This window comes from Pararge aegeria, chromosome 5 (genome assembly GCF_905163445.1).
Source record: "Pararge aegeria chromosome 5, ilParAegt1.1, whole genome shotgun sequence".
Taxonomy (NCBI): Eukaryota; Metazoa; Arthropoda; class Insecta; order Lepidoptera; family Nymphalidae; genus Pararge; species Pararge aegeria.
In genome coordinates, this window is record NC_053184.1 from 4,027,932 (window position 1) to 4,048,530 (window position 20,599).

Sequence of the window (20,599 nt, forward strand, 5' to 3'; positions counted from 1 at the left end):
TAGAGAATTAGAACAGCGATTATCAGGTAAAACAATCTAAGATGGTAGCGGGCTAACCTGTAAGGAAGTATGACAGTTATATTAAACTCATACTCCTAATCGGTTTCTTTGCAACATCGTACCGGAACCAGAAACCATCCATCGGACCATCCAGAAATTATAAATTCCTAAATTGCCCCAACCGGAAATCAAACCCGCGACCTCCAAATTAAAAACACAGTGCTTACCGCTGCGCCTAGGAGGTGGATGAAATGTAAGATAACATTCCATAAACACATTTTAAACTATCGCATGAGCCAGGGCTTCATACTGATGAAATGTGTACGTTTTTTACAGAGCTACAGTTTGCCAGAATGTTTTTCTGACCTTCAAAATTCAAAATTCAAAATTCAAATTCATTTATTTCAAGTAGGCCTACTTTATAAGCACTTTTGAAACGTCAAGTATGCATGTTTGTGTGACTCTACCACCGGTTCGGAAAGCAGATTCTACCGAGAAGAGCCGGCAAGAAACTCAGTTCGTTATAAGAGGTACTTTAACTAGAATATAAAATAATTCACAAATTTAAAATAATAGATTTTGCCTTACAAGCGACGTTATAGCTCGGGTCCAATTGCTAGTAATAAAATTGTATTTACAGTGTAAGTTTAGTTTCATGCTAGTCTCGAGTGTGGCGTGCTCCAGATTCGCGTGACTTGCTCGACAGGTCACCACCCGACCGTCGTGCTCCATATGCGGCGTCCATCTTAGAAACGAGACCGTCTCGTTACGATCGTCGGAATTCTGTAACAACAGTTGATAAAAAAAAATATTTAAGTAACATTATATGCTTTAGAGGGAAGTGGTCGTTGACTTCGGCTTCTCTTTCAGTGGGCCCAGTTCGAACTATACCTTTTTATACTCTAACTTTACCCTGTAGTGGGCCTGTAATTGGTTAATATCCTACTAATATTATAAATGTGAAAGTTTGGATGGATGGATAAATATTTGTTACTCTTTCACGTAAAAAATACTGTACCAATTTGGCTGAACTTTGGAGTGGAGATAGATTATACCCTGGATTAACACATATGCTGCTTTTAATCCCGGGAAAATCGACGGCTTCCGCAGGATTCTTGAAAAACCAAACAACCGCATACGAAGCAGCTGGTGGTAATATACCTTAAAGAATTGATATAACTTATCAAATATCTACGAATGCCATTTCTACGAAATCGCCAAAATGGTCTCCAAGAGAAGCCGATGGAGACAGTTTATCCAGTCGAAGTTAAGATCTCACCAGAACACAATCTTCAGTGATGCAGAAACGGCCAGAGAGAGAGAGATAACTTATCCAACAAGAAACCCTTAGTACCAGCAGAATTAGCGAATTAGTGTTTTTTCAGCACCCGTAAAAATGTTAAGGCATCAATCGGTCCCGGTTGTAATTAATTTTAAGTGATGATATTCCAACTCGCATTCGTGCTGCGTACTTTAATACTCTCTTTTCCATTAAGCGGAGGGATTATGTTTAACAATGGGACATTAGCTTGCACCCTTGTTGCATATGTAAAGAAAAAAAATGGACTTCATTATTAATCCAGTTATCGGATTATCGATCCAAGTAGCCTAAAGGCTAGCAAGGCCTAGCATCTAACGTCCTTGGGTCACGTATTTATACTAGCTACTACCTTCGCTTTGTAACGACCTAGATTCGTTCCACTAACGAATTGTTATATCCTTTCTGGGATTTCGTGTAAAAGATTGTGACTGTAATCTCCGTTTTATTAATGTTGTTTCTTTGTGCTCTTTATTTTTGTCTTAAGGTGAATTTATTTAGACAAGTAAGAGATTTTTACGCTTTTTCCATTAGAAAGAATGTTTTATAGATTGCATATTTTTTTGAACTAAGGTCTCTTTCATCGGTTAAATATAAATGGCTACATTCTTAGTTTGTCCATTATTTTTGTCACCTCGATGTTGAAATATACACAAAAAAATGGGTAACCGAAAAGATAAGAAAAAAAGTAACTCTTCAGTTTAGTGCATCTAATACCATAATTAAAAAATTCAGTACATTTACATATCAAATATTAGGTAGGTACGTGCTTACGTAGCGAGTGACGAGATTATAGATTAATAAACATTAGACACAGGCAGCAAACAAAGCTCATGCTTGTCGGTAAAGTTAATATATATTTTCTTTTATACCTTTTGCGGATCTGCCACGATCATTGGCTTGTCATCAAGCCACCAGGTGATGATAGCTGGTGGTCTGGAGCCAACTGCTCTGCACGCCAGCTCAGCTTCTTGACCAACAGATATAGGTTGCTCACGCGCCAAAATTTCAACCAATAGAGGTCTCACTGCAAAACAATAAAAGTTTATTTTTATGGCTTATGGCTAACATTATTCTACTTTCTGTCTATACATTTCTGCCTTTAACTATTAAATGCACTGTCATGACTGACTATCAAACAATCTTCAGCCTAAACAGCTTGACGAAGAAATTTTAAATTTAAAAAAAATGTTTTTTACACCCTTTTAGTGTAATAAGAAAGTTTTTTTTCCATATTCTACCCCTAAGGAGACCAGTGGAAGAAAGTTTGTATATAAGACTTATTTTTCAAGTTATATCCATGAAAAATGTTATTTGGGCTTTTGGTTACAAAAAAGAACGATGAGTTTCACAGTTTTTGTAAAAATCATCGGATGTAATAGGGAACAAAGTTTTTATATATTACTTCAAATTCATCTACATACGAAGTTGCTGGTTTCCAATAGTTAAATATTTTGTTTAGACGATCAATTCTTAATTTTTACACGCTTTTTATTAGCTTCACCTGTATGTTTGTATGTTTGTTTGTAACCGACTTCTTTGGGCGCGATTTTGACCCACTTTAAACGGTCAGATTTCTTTCAAACTTTGTAGACATATCGAGGACTGATGACAATACACTAATCTGAAAAGATTATCCCAATTTTCGCTATAAAAAATAAGATTTTTTACTAATTATTACAGCGCTATCTAGACCCAAATGTAAAAAACCTATGGCGTTCGCGTACCTAACAAATTCCACAGAAAACATTAAGCTACTAGATGGTAGAGGGCGTTAGCTGTTACTATTTAATGGCCTATTTTAAATAATAATTAGAACTTGCATTTCGAGAGACGGGGCACACTAAAAAAAAAAAAAAAATATTTTATCTATATTTTATCTCTTTAATTGTGGATGGGTGGGTTACCGATTAATTTTGCTCTAATAAAAATAATAGATCAAGAAGAACTATTTAATTTATTAAACAGTATTTTAAAATGATGATGAGTATCACATCAACCTATTACCGGCCCACTACAGAGCACGGGTCTCCTCCCACAATGAGAAGGGGGGATTAAGGCCGCCAATTCGCTGGGCCACCACGCTGGTCCAGTGCGAATTGGCGGACTCCACACACCTCTTAGAACATTATGTAGAACTTTCAGGCATGCAGGTTTCCTCACGATGTTTTCCTTCACCGTTGAAGCAAGCGATAATTTAATGACATAAAACGCACATAACTTAAAAAAGTTAGTGGTGCTTGCTGGGATTCGAACTCGGCCCCCGGAAAGTGAAGTCGAGCTCCTACCCAATGCGCTATCACCGATGGAGAGTATAATTGTGTTTAATTAATCTTATAACTTCAGTCGTAAGTCAGTTCATTTTGACGATACATCGATTAGAAACTTCTCCATTAAAATCCTTATTTATGAAGAAGCACTCGCCCCATGCATTCGATACGTAAGTTCATTAACCTATTCATGGTATACCTACATGCCTTAAACTATGAACTTTGCAATGGTGTCCACACAATATACCTATTGTATTTGAGAATGGAAAAATATAAAAATTAAAAAATTAAATATGGTAAATATTTCATAGATAGGTAGACCTATTAATGATGCTAAAACCATATATGCAAAAATCAACATTGTTTAAAAAATAAGCTGGAATTATTTTATACTTTTCAAACAATGTTCCTATCCTTGAATTCAGCAACAAACACTAATAAAAAACATTATATAATATTATTTCACATTTAACGCTACGTTTAAAACTTCATTAAAACATGTTCAGCTTATATTTGACTGGGATACAAACATATACAAATCCTAACATATTCTAAAATTATATTAATAATAAGTGAAATCTCCACTGCGACACAGCGAGCCTGCTTTTCGAGCCCAAGCCCGTGGGTTCGATTCCTTCAACTGGAACACGTTTGTGTAAGTTGTACAATGTTTTTCAGTGTCTGGGTGTTTATCTGTATATTATAAGTATGTATGTATATAAATCATAAAAAAAATCATCAGCTATCCTAGTACCCCTAGAACATAACACAAGCTATGCTTACTTTGGGGCCCGATGGCGATGTGTGTATATTTATTTATTTATTAATTAATATTTAGCTATGAAGTTAGAGCAATTAATACCCAAGCTTTTTATCGTTTAAGTCATCCTTAAGATTATAATAGGATTTCTCTGTAAGCTTACGTTTTTCTCCTTCGCACGCCCCTTTTGCGTTTTATACTTTACGATAGACAATCACTTGAGAATACGTATATTTATTTCTAATAAAACAACCTGATTTTAATTTTTGCTAGCCTTTTATTCGTAAGAAATTGACTGTATCAAGTTTTTTTCTGTTTCTGTGTGTTACGGGTAGTATTTTTTATTTTATTTTGTTTTATTTATTTAGCTCCTCTGATGAATAACTCCTCGCAATGTTGTCAAAAATAATTCGAAATTGGTTCAGTAAGTACTTCTTCTGCAAATCCGATCGACTCACAAAAACTTAAATTAAGAAACGTGTTATAACGTTAGTAATAAAATACGAACTCATTTTTAATCCGAATAATCCGTAAATATAAAAGTGAAATTATACTTATTTCAATAAAATTTCGAGCATTCCGAAAGCAATTTTCATTTCACACATGAATAGGCAATAGCCTAATATAGCGTTAACTTTCCACATGTATTTTTTTAATTTGCTTCATGGAGGCTCTTTTATTTTTTTCCGGTTCGTGCGAAGCGCTAGTTTCAACAGAACGTTTCATTAATATTTTGCTATAACACATCCGATAGGAAAATTCGTGCTTTTGAATCATGAATACATTCTACTCTGTATTCGGAGTATTAAATCATTTTGGATGGAGAAGTGAACCGAGAGTGATTGGAAATCTTCAGTTAATATATACAGTATGTATTCGCCGGTGAAGCCGCGGGCATTTTACTCAATCATAATCTAAAACATAATACATTAGATACGTCCACAAAACAATACTAAGTCGAATCATAGGTAACGAGTTTTATAACAAGTAAATTAATGTGAAATAATGACCCGGAGCGAACATCTGACTTAGGTCAACATTGTAGTCATCATCATCATCATCTTAACCCATTTCCGGCTCACTACAGAGCACGGTTCTCCTCCCACAATGAGAAGGGGTTAAGGCCGTAGTCCACCAGGCTGGCCCAATGTAGATTGGTGGACTCCACACACCTTTGAGAATATTATGGAAATATATATATTATTATATAGGTTCGATAGCTAAGAAGTGAAAGCTAAATGAAATCGATTGTTCTTGAACATACCCTTTTAATTTTGTTTTTATTTAATTTAGAAACTCGTGATCTGTGATTGGTTAAACCAAACATGCTGACCAGCACATAAACAAAGATTTTTTGAACTTACATAACATTTGACATATTACGTAATGAACGCTTTTACTACTAGGCAGTGAATTTATTACACAATACAGAAATTATAATAAGAAAACATAAAACCAAGTAATTATGCTATAACGTGTACATGAAACCAGGGCCCACTAATGTCTTCCATTACCATTGGTTGAAATTAAAAGCCGTAATATAACGATAAAGTTTGATTGAATAATATAACATGCTTTAAAGTACAGTTCCGAGCGCAGCGTTTATGGCGATAATGACGTCACGGTCGTATAGCTGCAATAGAGGAGCAGTATAAAACTTGTATGCAGGGTGTCTTGTAAATAATGGTAAAGTTATAAAGTTTAAATAACCCACATAGATAATAACACGAACTAACCTGACTTTTCACGGTTGTAAAGCGGCTTACAATAAATCAAATTGGTAATCAAATCGTGTAAACATTCTACACTGTATTCAGACTTTAAAATCATTTTGGATGTAGAGTGAACCGAGAGTGATTGGAAACCTTCAGTTAAAATACACAGTATCCGTCGGTGAAGCCGCAGAAAGTTTTACTAAATCATAATCCAAAATATTATACATTAGATAAGTACACGACAATGTACTTCTTCTTCTTCTGTTCCTGGGCCTTTTCCGCACTTGGTTGGTCTGGTACCGTCCGTTGTACGTATGGCCACTGATGCGGCTCCCCGCTGGATCACTCCAGCCAGCCGAGCTCGCTCCAAAAGCTTAGCAGGCCGCCCAGGTCGCCGAGTGCTTCATGGAGTGTTGCTGAGGAGCCAAGGTGTGCTGCGCGTTGTTCTGCTACTCCGTTGCATTGGAGCATTACGTGTATCGGTGTTTCCTCCGTCTCCATGCATGCTCTGCAGAGAGGGCTGTCAGTTATACCTAAAATGGAAAGGTGTTTGTTTAGTGGGCAGTGCCCTGTTATCATACCTACAACTGTCCTTAGTTTAGGTCGATTCAGTTGCAGTAATTTTGTTGTTAGTCGTGGGTTGAGAACTGGTACGGCCTCCTTCGTGTGTTTGCACTCTTTTGTTTTAGACCATAGCACCGAGTGTGATGTTTGCGTCTGGTTGTGGAGCCATGTTTTGTATTCAGTGAAGGGTATGGGTATGATGGGTTCCGGTCCAGCTACCCTTAGTGATGCTGCCTGACGCGCTAATTCGTCGGCTGCGTCGTTTCCTCTGTTTCCGTTGTGACCTCGTATCCATTTTAGGGTTACTCTGTTGGATTTTGATAGGGCTTGTAGGGCCTTGTGACAGTCCAGTATGAGTTTTGATGTTGTTGTGTGTTTGGTTAAGGCTTTTAGTACAGCTTGACTGTCACTGTTTATGTTGATGACGACAATGTACTAAGCTGAATCATAGGTAACGAGTTTCATAAGAAGTAAATTAAATTGGAGCAACCGAATGCATGATGTTAAAAAAATATTGGAATCTCCAAAAAAAAACAGCATTTATATTTCCAATCTTGGGTGGTAGTAAATCAACAATTAAATATAGTTATTAATTTAAAGAAAAATTGTATGAACAAGGTAACGTAAAATATTTTGAAATGTGAAACGGAAAACTCAAACAATTCGCCGCATGGTTTGGGGAAGTTTGTGGTATAAAAAGTATAAAACATGAATTCTGAAGTAGTGCTGATTCTCAAAAATTTTGCATCTAAATATTATATTCCTTTCCAAATTTCTTTTTAGCAAGTTACGCTACGTATTATTTCTAATACGTTTATTTTTCGTAGTGTTTTTATGTACCTATAATTTATATATTTAACTTTAGTAACAAAAGATTTATTCTGCTCGTGAATGTTTCATTAAAAAATCTATTTATTTTATTTTTAATTTTAATTCGATATTGTATATTTTTAATTATTTATTTTTTCTTTTTTTCTTCTCTAATTTTATAATTTTAAATGTAATAATATAGGCTTTGCCTGAAATAAAGAGATTATATTATTATTATTAAAATTACCCAGCCATTACAAAGACAAAATGACTACAGCAGGACAGACAGATAATAAAAAAGAATTTCGTTTTTGACGTCACATTTCTATTAGAATAAAAACGGGCCATTATCAGCTAAAGCGAACGTGAAACAAAAACTTGCTAATGTTTACCATTAACATTACTCGAAAAGCGAAATTAAAAGCTGTAATAAAACGATAGAAAGCCCTGATATACATAGCGTGACTTATACAATAAGCACATGACTTCCGATGGTAACTGAGTTTTAATGCAAAAACAGCTACAAAGTAAGTAGGTATATAAATTGTAGCGGTCTTCACATTACCGAACTAGATGGCGCTACAAAAATCCTGCATCGCGCGAACGAAGTGTTCACAAAAATTGACTATATATTTACAACTTCTAAAGATGAATGTTCGGACCTCGGTCCCCGTACACGATCACCCGCTCGGAGGAAGACGTTACGGTCGATCATGTCACGACAGCTCCCGTAAATAAATGAATCAAAATAATTGACTTTATTTAAAAAAAGGCAATTTTTTTCCATCTAATCCTTTATCAAATCCAATTGCCCGTGGTTCGACATTATTTTAGAGATATTCGTCAATTCAAACACTGCAATAAATAAATAAATATACTTCGACAATACACGTATCCCTATCTAGGCCCTATCTTGTGTTATGGGTACTAAGAGGTATGATGAATGTTTTTATGAGTCATATGCATAAATACCTATAAAATACAGATAAGCAACCAGACGCTGAAAAATATTCATGTTCATGACAGAAACATTTTCTAGTTGTGGTAATCGAACCCACAGCTTTGAACTCAGAAAGGAATTGTATTTTTTTTGTAAGAATTTTCAGTACCAGCAGAGATTTAGAAAAATTGCAGTAAGAAACCCCGTTCCTCGGATTGCACATTAAGCCGTCGGCTATTTTGACTAAATTGTGACAATAGTCGTTAAAGCCCAACAACACGCATTGGAGCAGTCTAGTGGCTCATTGCTCAGAACTCGTCTCCCTCATGGCTGGGTATGATGTTATTGACGATATTAAAATCACTCGAAAATTACAAACATCTGCCAAAACTGCTTTAAATATATTTCTTTTATTTTTTTTCCAAATTGTCCCAATTTCTTTGTTAATGGTTTGGCATAATTAAATACAAGAACTGACGCAACGTGTCTCTTTGTAATTTTTTTACTGACGTTATGTTAACTTAACGTGACGTACTATATCGTTAACCACATGACTTTTGTACTACACGTGTACCACTATTGATAGCAAAAATTTAGTAGTGGTAAAAAGACAAAGTCACAGGGCATTATATCATCGATAGTCTTACTTCTTACTATATATTAATATTAAAAATGTGAAAGTGTTTGTTACTCAATCACGCAAAAACGGCTAAACAGATTTGGATGAAATTTTGACATGGAAAAGAATACCTTTTTAGAAATCGAGATAAAAGGTACCTAACCTTTTATCTCGATTTCGGAATTAGTTCCCGAGGGAAAATGAAAATATTTAAGAGCTAAGCCGCGGGCAGATAGCTTTGAAATATGGCATGCATGGTCACTTATGCTATGGAAAAGGACATGTACTTTCTATATCGATCTATCGAATAGTTCCCGTGGCATTGGCGTGCATAAAGGGTATGCACAGGGTATGCAGATGGTATAAAATGAAGAAAATCTGCAGTACTAGTTATAAATACTTATAAGGCTTTTTATAACTCGTACTTGAGATTTTTTTCATTTTATATCATCTGCATACCTTCTATGCACGCCACTGTCCCGTGGTAGGATTAAACATTGTTAACGAGCGAAGCTTTACACCCAATTCTGAAGTGCACGCAGACGAAGTCGTGGGCAGATGCTAGTACTTTATAAAATAAGCCCAGTCCATAGACCATTCAGTGCTCTGTGAACCAACCAAATGCTATGGCTGAATAAAAGGGGAATTAATTTAAAATGGCGTTTCTAATGTTGTTTTCTTTACGTTCACATACGTGGTAGTTCGACGGTCGTGAACACGGACCAATCAATTTATTTATACATTCACCTTAATAATAGCGGTCAAGAAGCCGACCTGATGTTAGATAGGAAATCACTGCCAACTCAGAGCAACTTTGCATGGAATTCTGGGAACAGGTCTTTCAAAGGGCCACTCTGTGTCAATATACCTAAGATTTAGTTTTTCACCCTGTAATTACACCGGCAACCAAACCCTTCAAACCAGAAACGCTGCTTAGCAAAAATAAGCATTGCGGTATTTCTTTTCTGGATGAGCTTTGGCACAAAAAGCTCTACTACTACTGACAGATGAGATTTAACTACAAAAAAAAAAACAATTGACTGCACACTAAAACTAAAGTAAATCCACTTTATTAACTCGGCCTAACGGCACGACATGGATTACCCCGTGTGATGACAGCTTACGGATTTCTTTTGTCCGCTCCACGTGAACCATTAGTTTTTATTTGTTTGCCTCTTTGTTCCCGCATAATACCGTAGCCTCGGAATAGAGGGAAATCATTCTCATTCTCTATTTTAATAACATAACTGTTGGAATATTCTCGTGTATTTTCTTAGGATAATTTTTTATGCTATGTGCATTATTATAAACCGATTGTTTGCAACTTTTGTTGATAGATTTGTTATTTATTTTCCGTATATTAATTATTAAACCAGCAGTTCTCTGTGACGTTATTTTCGTAGAAATTTTTGTTCCATGAAATCTTAGATCCGGTGTTTGTTTTTTTTTTGTTGTCAAGCATAAGAAACAAACTATTATTTATTTTACAAACATAGGCTTTATAGTACAAACTACACAACCTGTATTGTGTAGTTGTATCGGAGGTAAACAATAAATCATCATCATCATAACGTAAACCCATTACCCCACTACTAGTGTTAGGTCGTAGTCCACCACGCTGGCCTAGTGTGGATTGGTGAGCTCCACACACCTTTGAGAGCATTACGTAAAACTCTCAGGCACACAGGTTTCCTCATGACGTTTTCCTTCGCCGTTGAAGCAAGTGATATTTAATTACTTAAAACGCACATAACTTAGAAAAGTGACAGGTGCTGGGACTCGAACTCGGCACCCCGAAAGTGAAGCCGAGCACCTGCCCAATGCGCTATCACCGCTTAGAAAAATCACCGTTGAGAATAATAATAAAGTAAAGGAAAATTTCCCTCTATTGAGGACATGGTGAATCTGAGAACAAAGGAGCTCACAAATAGGAATTAATGGTTGACTGCCAGGGACGGACTAAAGAAATGCGTGAGCTGTCATACCTGCGGTAATCTGAGCTCAGTTGGTTAGCTAACATGATCGTAATTGAGTTGATATACTGCGATTGAAGTTTATTCTTATGCGACAGGGTTAATAAAATTTCTATCGGTTAGTTATTAGGATCACTTCAAGTAAAGAAAACTACATAAACTTGATCATAGTTTTAGATTTAAGTTGGCGAACAAAGTTATCACCATCCCCTTACAATTTATGTAAACTTATATATATATGAACGCTTCATAAGCACCTGTGATAGGCCTACATGAATAAATAAATTTTTATTTGATTTGACATATATTTGAAATACAAACAATTGTGGTGATTTTTGTGTCGCCAGGGTCATTTTATTTTATGTTTTTTTCGATTCCTGTTCAAATCCTGGGGATAAATAAATCATCAGCAGCATTACCCCATAGTAAAATTTCATATGACATAATGCTGTGAAAGTTACTAAAATAGACAAGCCTAGCAGTTTCTAGGTCGGCCACATCGCGTATCTTTTTTAACGCATTAATGCTATATCTTTTATTATGGCTCTATAATAAACGAGCTAGCGTTCTTCGTTTTCTTATATTGCGGTTATATACAACTCCCGCGGAAATTTTTGGTTTCTTTGAGATAAAAATTAACCTGTTATTTTTATTTTTATTCATGTAACTCTGTGACAAAGAATGAGAAACAATGAAACAAACAAACACATTTTCGCATTTATTATTATAGTAAGGATTTTAACATGGGCACAATAGAATAATAATGAACATGAAATAAATGAATTTCGTTTTATTTTATGAAATTCGTACCATCCACAGAATTCAGTTCTTCTGTGGTATCATATTAATTCTTGTCGAACCAAATAGTTTCATAATCAAGATTGAATATAATATGTAAATTTCTTAAAATATATTTAAAATTATTGTAATAGGACATTTCGTGAAAAGTTATGACGGGTATAAAAATGCCAAAACAAAGAAAAATGCCGTGTTGTGAGCCCTGCGTACTTGAGTTACAAACACATTTTATTTTAATAAACTGAAAAACTGTTAGTAACCCATGTTAAGCTGACCAATCTTCATGAAATTTTGCATACACTTGTATTTAATTTACAATATGCAGCTAGTTAGGCCTTAGCTACTCGAATTATATAAAGCTTACGCATCCTACAAAGGCAAACTATTTATTCCCGAGAAATAAACGGTTTCGAAACGGGTTTTTATAAAAACGAAATATACGCGTTCGTTGTAGCAGGCACCAGCTATAAAATAATTTAAGAGCTACCATCCTCGAGAGTTCTGCTAGTCAGTAAACCGTCCCAGCGCGAGGTACAAGTTAACTAAGATTGCAGTCACGTGTCGCTATATGTAGGTAATTCTTTCGTGCGAAAAATTTCACGAAATTGCATTGCTTTTTGTGGCCCGCCTAACGAGCAAATGTAATTTTGTCGTTTCAAAATGTACGCTAGTTTTTGAACCATATTTCCCGGCATTTTGTTATTTTAAGCCGAGTTTATTTAATACGAAATTTATATATATACGCTCACAAACTTATTATGATTATTTAAGGGCACGTCTAGGAAGATAACGTTTAAATAAATCATTAGAAACTTGAATATGCTGAATATATCATCATTATTAATCCGTTACAGGCCCTCTATAAGGCATGGGTTTCCTCTCAGAATGAGAAGCGTTTAGGCCTTAGTCCACCACGCTGAACAAGTTCGTAATCTTCATACGCCTTTGTAAACAGTTTAAATGGTGTGGCCTTATTGAGACAGCAAGAATCTTAAGTTGAAAAAAATGGTCCCCAGCTACAGAAATTGCGCGAGAAGAAATTGTCCTCACCATAGAAGGGCATTTATACGTTGGTGATGGCGATCCAATGTAGTTCTATAATGCTAAATTCATAAAAGAACAGTTCTGAGAACAGAAAGGTATTTATACTCGCAAAATAAATAATTGACGTCAAACAATATGACAAAGATATTAACTGTTAAAATTGTGTCAGAATTTATGCAAATGACGAGGTAATTTGAAGTCTAGTCTAGTCTGTGACAGTCGTTTGGACAAAGTGCTATTACTATTTTACTACAAAACTCTCGTAGCGTAATATAAGCTTGGGAATAGTAGTATTTTCTCGGTAAAAATCCCTAGAATAGGCGCAAAATTTGACCGGCAAGATGCTCTCTTCAAAATAAAATCCTATTTATGAAGCTCGCTTCAGGAAGCAAGAATACAGAAATAATCTTCCAACACTGTCACAAGTCTCTAAGGCATTGAGCATCCAATTTCATACCTGCAAATATATCCCCCACTCCATACCGTTCTTACGATCTGAGAATATACACTACATTACAATGTAAGAGGGTTAAAGTGAAGAGTATTATTTGACATTTCACATTCGACGCGCTATAAGATAAAAGGGAATGTGCATTATTCGTGTTGAAAATTGCACGGATCTTGATTAGTTTCACGGTAAGGCTTTCGAAATGACTTCAACATAAGAGCTTCTACACGGAAAGCGATGATGGCGTAGTGATTAGAGCTTCGTCCTGATAACCGAAACCGAGTTCGATCCCCGGCATGCACTCTCTTTTCAGAATCCAAGAATTCAGAATTATATGCGTTTTTAATAAATTAAAGATAACTATAACTACACAAGGCGTAGGAAAAACACCGTGTTGGGAGTCATATGATGAATTTAATTTTTTTTAGTGTCTGGGTGTTTCTCTGTATGTTATAAGAATTTATGTATATTATTCACAATAAAATTCATAAGTCATCTTAGTACCCATAACAAAAGCTAAGCTTACTTTTGGGCTTGATGGCGATGCGTGTATTGTCTTGATACGTTATTTTTAAAGGCATATCATCAATTGCCTATTACAGTCCACTGCAAGGCTAAAGGGAGGAACAGGATTTGCCCATAATCACCACACAGGGTGAATTGGTTAGTAGCCCAGAGGACGCTGCTGCCCGTTGTCAGTTACATTCCCTTAGTCGCCTCATACCACATCCGCGGGTAGAGTTGGAATGACGTCAACTGTATTCCGATCTATCTTCACACACGGTAATTAACCAAAGGCATATGAAGTCTACTAATCCGCACTGGTCACAGCTTAGTGGACAACGATCTTAACATTTCCCGTTCTGAGAAAAGGCCCGAGCCCTTCAGTGGGCCGGAAGTGGATTGATAATGACCTATAGTCCTGACCCAGTTAATGTATCTTAAAGAGGAGAACTATGCCCACAAGTGAGATGTTGGTAGGCTGATGATGATTGTGAAACGGGATTGTATACCAGATTAGATAAAGATTTATAGGAAAAATAAATAATAGTATTTGAAATTTTAAGAGATTCTCTCAAACTCATGTATGATATTTAAAATAATTAAGATAGGTAAATAGTAGTTTTATTTATACTGCCAAATCATTTTGGGGTTCTTAGGAAACAAGGATTATATTTATTCTCTCATAAGCTATTAGAGAAGAAATAGCACGTTTAGTACTTAATTAAAGAATGTATCAACTTATCAACATCTTGCAAACAAAGGATTACGTACAAGCGATTCGTAATAAATAGCCTTTTAAAATAAATAATTATAAATTTTGATTAGAATTTTCTTTCGGTTTAAATATTAGCAAAGCAAACTGTAAACTAGTAGTTTTTCGTTAAATTATTCTTTTCTTTATATTTCTCAGTTAAGAATTCCAACGAACAAAGTGGATGTGTAAAGCTACGAAACCGCTCTATCTTAGAATCTCATTCAAATAGATCACTACTACATTGAGCTAGGAATCTCTGTTCAGGAATTTCTGAAATACACGCGAGAAATGCAAAATACGGTTTCTATTCGCAGACGGCGATAAATTCCCAACTATAATATGTATTATGTATGGCAAAAATGTCGCCGCAATCTCCAATCTAGATTGCAATCTGTTATATGCATTTCGAGCTTATATCTATTCATGAATGTAGTCGTTTTATTTTTAAATACTAGTAGTCGTAGAAGTTATTTTATTCCGCACCAGTGAAACTCACGAGTTCGTGCGCACGTGATTTCTATGAATCTACCACATCTTTTTACCTATTATTATTAATATTTGGGTTATGTCAATGTACAAATATTTACAAGTATATCAGCTTAATAAAAAGTAAAGAAATCTTTTGTGGGGAGGGGTGCAGATGCTTTTATAACATGATACCGAAGGTAATATTCGATCTACCTTTAAGTTTAAACCCAGTGGCGTGCATAGAGGGTATGCACAGGGTATGCAGATGATATAAAATGAAGAAAATCTCCAGTACGAGTTATAAATACTTAAGAGTAGGCTTTTTATAAGTCTTACAATGGCCTATCCTTAAGTTTTTATAACTCGTACTGGAGATTTTCTTCATTTTATATCATCTGCATACCTTGTGCATACCCTCTATGCACGCCACTGTTTAAACCATATATTAAATCACATTTAACAAATCGTGGAAACTACACGATTGATGAATTCCTTAACGACAAGACTGCTTGGAAGCAGGCCATCTCATCTCTCCGAAAACAGAAAAATTCTAAAGATTGATAAACTTTAAAATGATGTTGGAAAAGAGCAATCTGCTGAGTTTCTTGCCGGCTCTTCTCAGTGGAATCTGCCTTCCGAACCGGTGGTAGAGTCACTACAAACAGACTGACTTGACGTTTCAAAAGTGCTTATTAATTAGGCATACTTAAAATAAATGAATTTTGAATTGAATAAAAAGAGGCAGTAATTTCAAAATTATGCACACTTCATTATTATTTATTTACTACAGTTCCCGATAAATCCGTCAACAACAAAACTTCGTTTCAAATAAATAATAGTAATAATAGTTTTTATTTAATTTAATGAAGTATAATTTTCTTCTTATTAAATTACCCTGGACCCCCAAACTAGGATATTCCGTGTCTTGAGGGCAAATGTTTCTTATACAAACTTTCATTCGCATAAAAGTTCACGTCTCCAGGCTTAAATCACGACTTGCAGTGTAGAAACCAATTATGGTTTAATATTAACTGCCAAATATTACAGGTAAGCCATCTACCATTTTAAACTGCATCTCTTACACAACAGACGGGATTATACCTTGCAATGCAATTAAAGACAAACTTACCAAAGTAGCCTGCAAATTACTTGAGTTGACGAAGTATACGTTTGAGGTTTTTAAATAGATAACAATCATCTTAGATTTTAAACTAATTTTTTCGTGGTTATTCAACATTTCTTAAATATAGATCAAAGGGTACATACCACGATAAGACCACGACCCAGTTGCATGGATCGTGGTCACGACGGTCCCGTATGTACCTGTTGAAACAATCATCTCAATAATAAACAGATTACTTACAGTATAATTGAATTTGCACGTTGACCCGCAGTGGTGGCACCAAGGCAGTGTTGTCGGCCGTACACGTATACACGGCCTCAAAGTATGCCCTTGTCAACTTAGGTATCCTAAGCTCAAGCAGGCTAAGCCGGGTTTCGTCTTCAACTGGGTCCAACTTTGCAACTACTTCGTCGCCTCGCTTCCACCGCAGCCTTGGCATAGGTTTGCCTGTAAAACAATATAAAGTTCAAGTACCTACAAACCTTCTGTAAGTATTACAAGATAGTAATACATATTGAACTTTATTTCTAATAGCAATTGGTAGGATTTTGTTTGATACGTGTAAGGAATACATCGGGGCGTTTTGAATTTTGGATAAAAATTTGCTTCTCCTTTAAAAATTTCAGACGAAAAGAATATCAACGGAAGAAAGAGAAATTTCTTGTTTAATCAAAGTAATAAATACAATCGACATTTGTATAACGTTGTATGGCGTAAGGCAGAATGAAGGCGTAGTAACAATATCCCGATTATAATAATGATTATTTAGTTCCCGATTATTTAGTCGTTTTGGAGATACGAAGTAACATTATATGAAGTTTAAAAGAAACACATAAAAACTGATAAAATCATTACCGCTATAATGGAATACAATGGCCATTATATATATTTCTATTATTTATTATTCTTTACGTAATATATTATATCTAATTTAACATTTACTAGGCTCACTAATAACTTGATAATTTCATCAAAATCGAATACAAGTTTTATTAAGGAAAATATGAAACATTTGCGTACGTACATATTTTCTTATGAAACTCTGTCAAATTACCTTTGACTCTCTCTGACTCTGTCAAATTAGTTTTTGTTCTAAGATCTCAATTTTACAAGCACACTTTTACTAAGTTTTGGCTGAATTTCATGCTTCCATTTTAACATTACTTTCCGTAGTACATAAGTTATAAAAGGGGACCAATTATTAAATATGTCAGCGCATAATTTTCATCATCATCGGCATTTGCTAAAATCAACTTTGATAATGACGTGCTGCCAAACGATTTAGCGTTCTGGTACGATGTTGTGTAGCAACCGATTAGAGGTATACCCCTAGGTATTGGATTGTAACTGTGAAACCTAACAGGTTAGCTTTGTTACTTTGGAATTGGAGTCAAGGGCTAACTTGTAGTGGAATTCAAAAAAAAAAAGGCCTATGTTTTATATTGGATAGAAGCACGCGTTACTTTGCGGAAATCCATGATATATTATCAAAATTAAGCTTAATTTGCTATACTCCGCGAAAAGCAGGAGAATCTTTGTGGTGTAATTTATAATTTCTTCAAAAAAATTATTTGTTGTGTAATTAATAATTTTTTTAACAATTGTTCCTTGTAAAGTCAACATCTCCTGAAGATGCTCCGGTTTCGGAGCGAAACGTGCGTAGAGGGTATATTGCCGAAGATCTGTTTGGTGTGGAGTATAAGGATTGAAGAAATTATAAATTACACCACACAGATTCTCCTGCTTTTCGCGGAGTATAGCAAATTAAGCTTAATTTTGATAATGCCTATGTTTTAACCACTGGGATATCACGTCTTCAAATATGCTCACATACTAATCAGTATACTGAGAGACTTGGCAACAGTAGGTGATCATTAATTTAAATAGCGTTGATAGGAATACATAGGAACAGTGCAGTAATCAACATCAGAGCGGAAACACCTAAGTCACGCTACGTTTCGGCCGCGTCGAGCTTAGCTTGTTACGTTCTTCCATTGTTAGTCGGATTTTGCGGTTTGTGAATACTTTGACACGTTTGTTAGTACAAAGGCAACACGAGTCGCTTTTAGTTCTGAGCCCTGAGATTGGCTTCGGTGGTGGATCCAGGATTTTGGTTTGGGTATTTTGGTTTGACCCATGGAAGGCTTTGGAAAAGTAAACTCTTCGTGTCTATGGTAGATCCTACCGTTCTGCTGATGCCACTTTTTGGCTATGGTATAGAATCTGCACGAGATTGAAACTCTCAACTGGTCAGCTAATCTTGTTTACCTTCAGTGCCTGCTATCATAATTGAGTTGAATTTATTAAGCCCCCACCGCATTTTGTGTCCAAAATAAAAGAGTTAGCGTTGGTACCATAGAAAGAAAAGTTGAACACTAAGTTCCACTATAGCAAACGGGTCTCCTCTAAGAATGACGGAGGTTTAGACCGTACTTTCCCCCGTTTGAGAACGTTATCAAGAGCTCTCAGGCATGCGGGTTTCGTCACGATATTTTCCTTTACCGATAAAGCAAATGATATTATAAAAAAATAATGTACAGACAGTGATAGATAGACAGTGGACAATATACATACAAATTTACTTTAACCCGCGAACTTGAGCCGCCTTGCTCAGCCACTGGAGTTGTAAGCGAAGCTAAGTATTGAATAACTGAGTATTTAGATCATTATTCAATTAAGTATAAAAGAATATTAATTATTTTTTTACATTTTGCATAAGAAACCTCATTAGAAATGACATCAGTTGCAATTAACGATAAAACGGAAACTCTCTTTCATCACGTTTTCGTTACGGTAGTATCGCGTTCAACGTTTAAATGTTTTCGTTTACTTCACTATGCTGACCATGTGACTTATCATGAGAAACCCTATCCATTTATTACGTTTTTTAATCCCACTTTGTCAGCATATATTTTGGTTTTTTGAAAAATACCGCGTGAAATGTTTTCCTTTTGCTAAATATTTTGTGATTTCCTAATTTTTCATCCAGTCCGGTCCATCTCTAAGACATAAGCTTTGTGCCAATTTCCGTTCAGCTTGGTGAAATAGCCGAACTGAAATAGGTAACTATTAAAGAGACACACTTTTGCATTTATATATCTGTACTAGTACTATATTATGACATAGTGTTTTATATTTCTATGCCATTTCATTATTTAAACTTAAAAAACGTGTAGCGATAAAAACTTGTTTCACGTGTCATGGAGTTATATGCAAATTTTAGAAACATAAATAACATTATAAGAAACAGAAAGGGGGTTTTTTAATATTGTTGACGTATATATTTTGGGAATCATATATGTTTAAATAAAATAATACTGCTTGACGCGACTTTTTTTGCATTATAGAGAGAAGGACTTTGAAGACCAGTTCAATCTATTTTAGTTTTACAAGTCCTGAAAAACTAGCGTTTAGGAAACAGTTATTATATGGAGATTTAAAAACTGCCCATAAGTTGAATAAAAACATCGAAGGAAAACTAACAGGATTTTACAGAATCAATTCTAACTAAAACTATCATTCCTCCAACGTAAATAAACCGACGCGGTATCAAAAAGAGTTAAAAATTAAAACTGATCCGGCCTATCTAAATTAGAGTTTCAATTAAGCATAGTTAACCTATGGATAAAATGGACCATTGTTCCATTTAAATGATCGGAGAGAGATTAATACCAACCAACAAATTTACATAGCGGTCACATTAATAATAACAGTCATTATTTATCGTTTCCATACTTTAGCATGCAAGTGTATAAAAAACGTCCTTTGTGTGTAATGTATTAGGTCACATTCTGTGGTATTTTTAAATTAATCACAGCGTTTAGCGGGTCACGGTAAGCTAACAAAATGTCGGAATAGCCGCTCCACTGATGTTGTATTATGGCGTGAATAAAGGTGAAATTTTCTGGAATATTAACGCGAATACAGTGGAAGAAATAAGTTAGAGGTATTTATGTTTCCGACGGATAAACTTTGTTCCCAACTTAGCGTTCTTGGCGACAGTGACGTTGCAGTGTTCTGCGGCAGAGTGACAGTAAGTATAAAGGAGTCTACACAACTAATGAACTGGCGGCGTGATTCGGCGGCTAGTTGTTGGCGGGTTATTCAGTGGCATCACATCTCGTTACAAGTTGCAAAGCATGCTTTACTGCGATATACAAGAACCCGGGTTCGATTCCCATATTCGGTGGAAAAGATTTTTCTTATTTTTACTACAAGTTAGGCCTTGACTGCAACCTCACCTGATGTTAAGTGAAGATGCAGAGTATGATGGTAGTAGGCTAACCTGTTAGGGAGTATGACAGTTATATTTTATCATTGCCATTTATGCCAGCTATATGCCAGTCATACCTCTAATCGGTTTCTACACGACATCGAAATCGCTAAATCGTTAAGCGGCACGGCTTTTTGGGTAGCCACGGCCGAAGCTCCCTCCTTACCAGGCCAGGGAAAATTCAGAAGATATAAATTCCCAAATTGCCGTTGCCAGGA

General features: G+C 35.5%; 1 protein-coding gene across 1 annotated transcript in view; it reads right to left on the bottom strand.

Moving 5' to 3' along the window:
• Positions 1 to 20,599, bottom strand: part of LOC120624156 (hemicentin-1-like) — a 300,069-nt gene that overhangs the window by 46,256 nt on the left and 233,214 nt on the right. The window contains exons 6-8 of the mRNA XM_039890530.1: positions 16,349 to 16,555; positions 2,191 to 2,345; positions 639 to 783 (exon numbers count right to left, since the gene is read on the bottom strand). Of these exons, the coding sequence (XP_039746464.1) occupies positions 639 to 783; positions 2,191 to 2,345; positions 16,349 to 16,555 (507 nt within the window). The remainder of the gene's footprint in view (positions 1 to 638; positions 784 to 2,190; positions 2,346 to 16,348; positions 16,556 to 20,599) is intronic.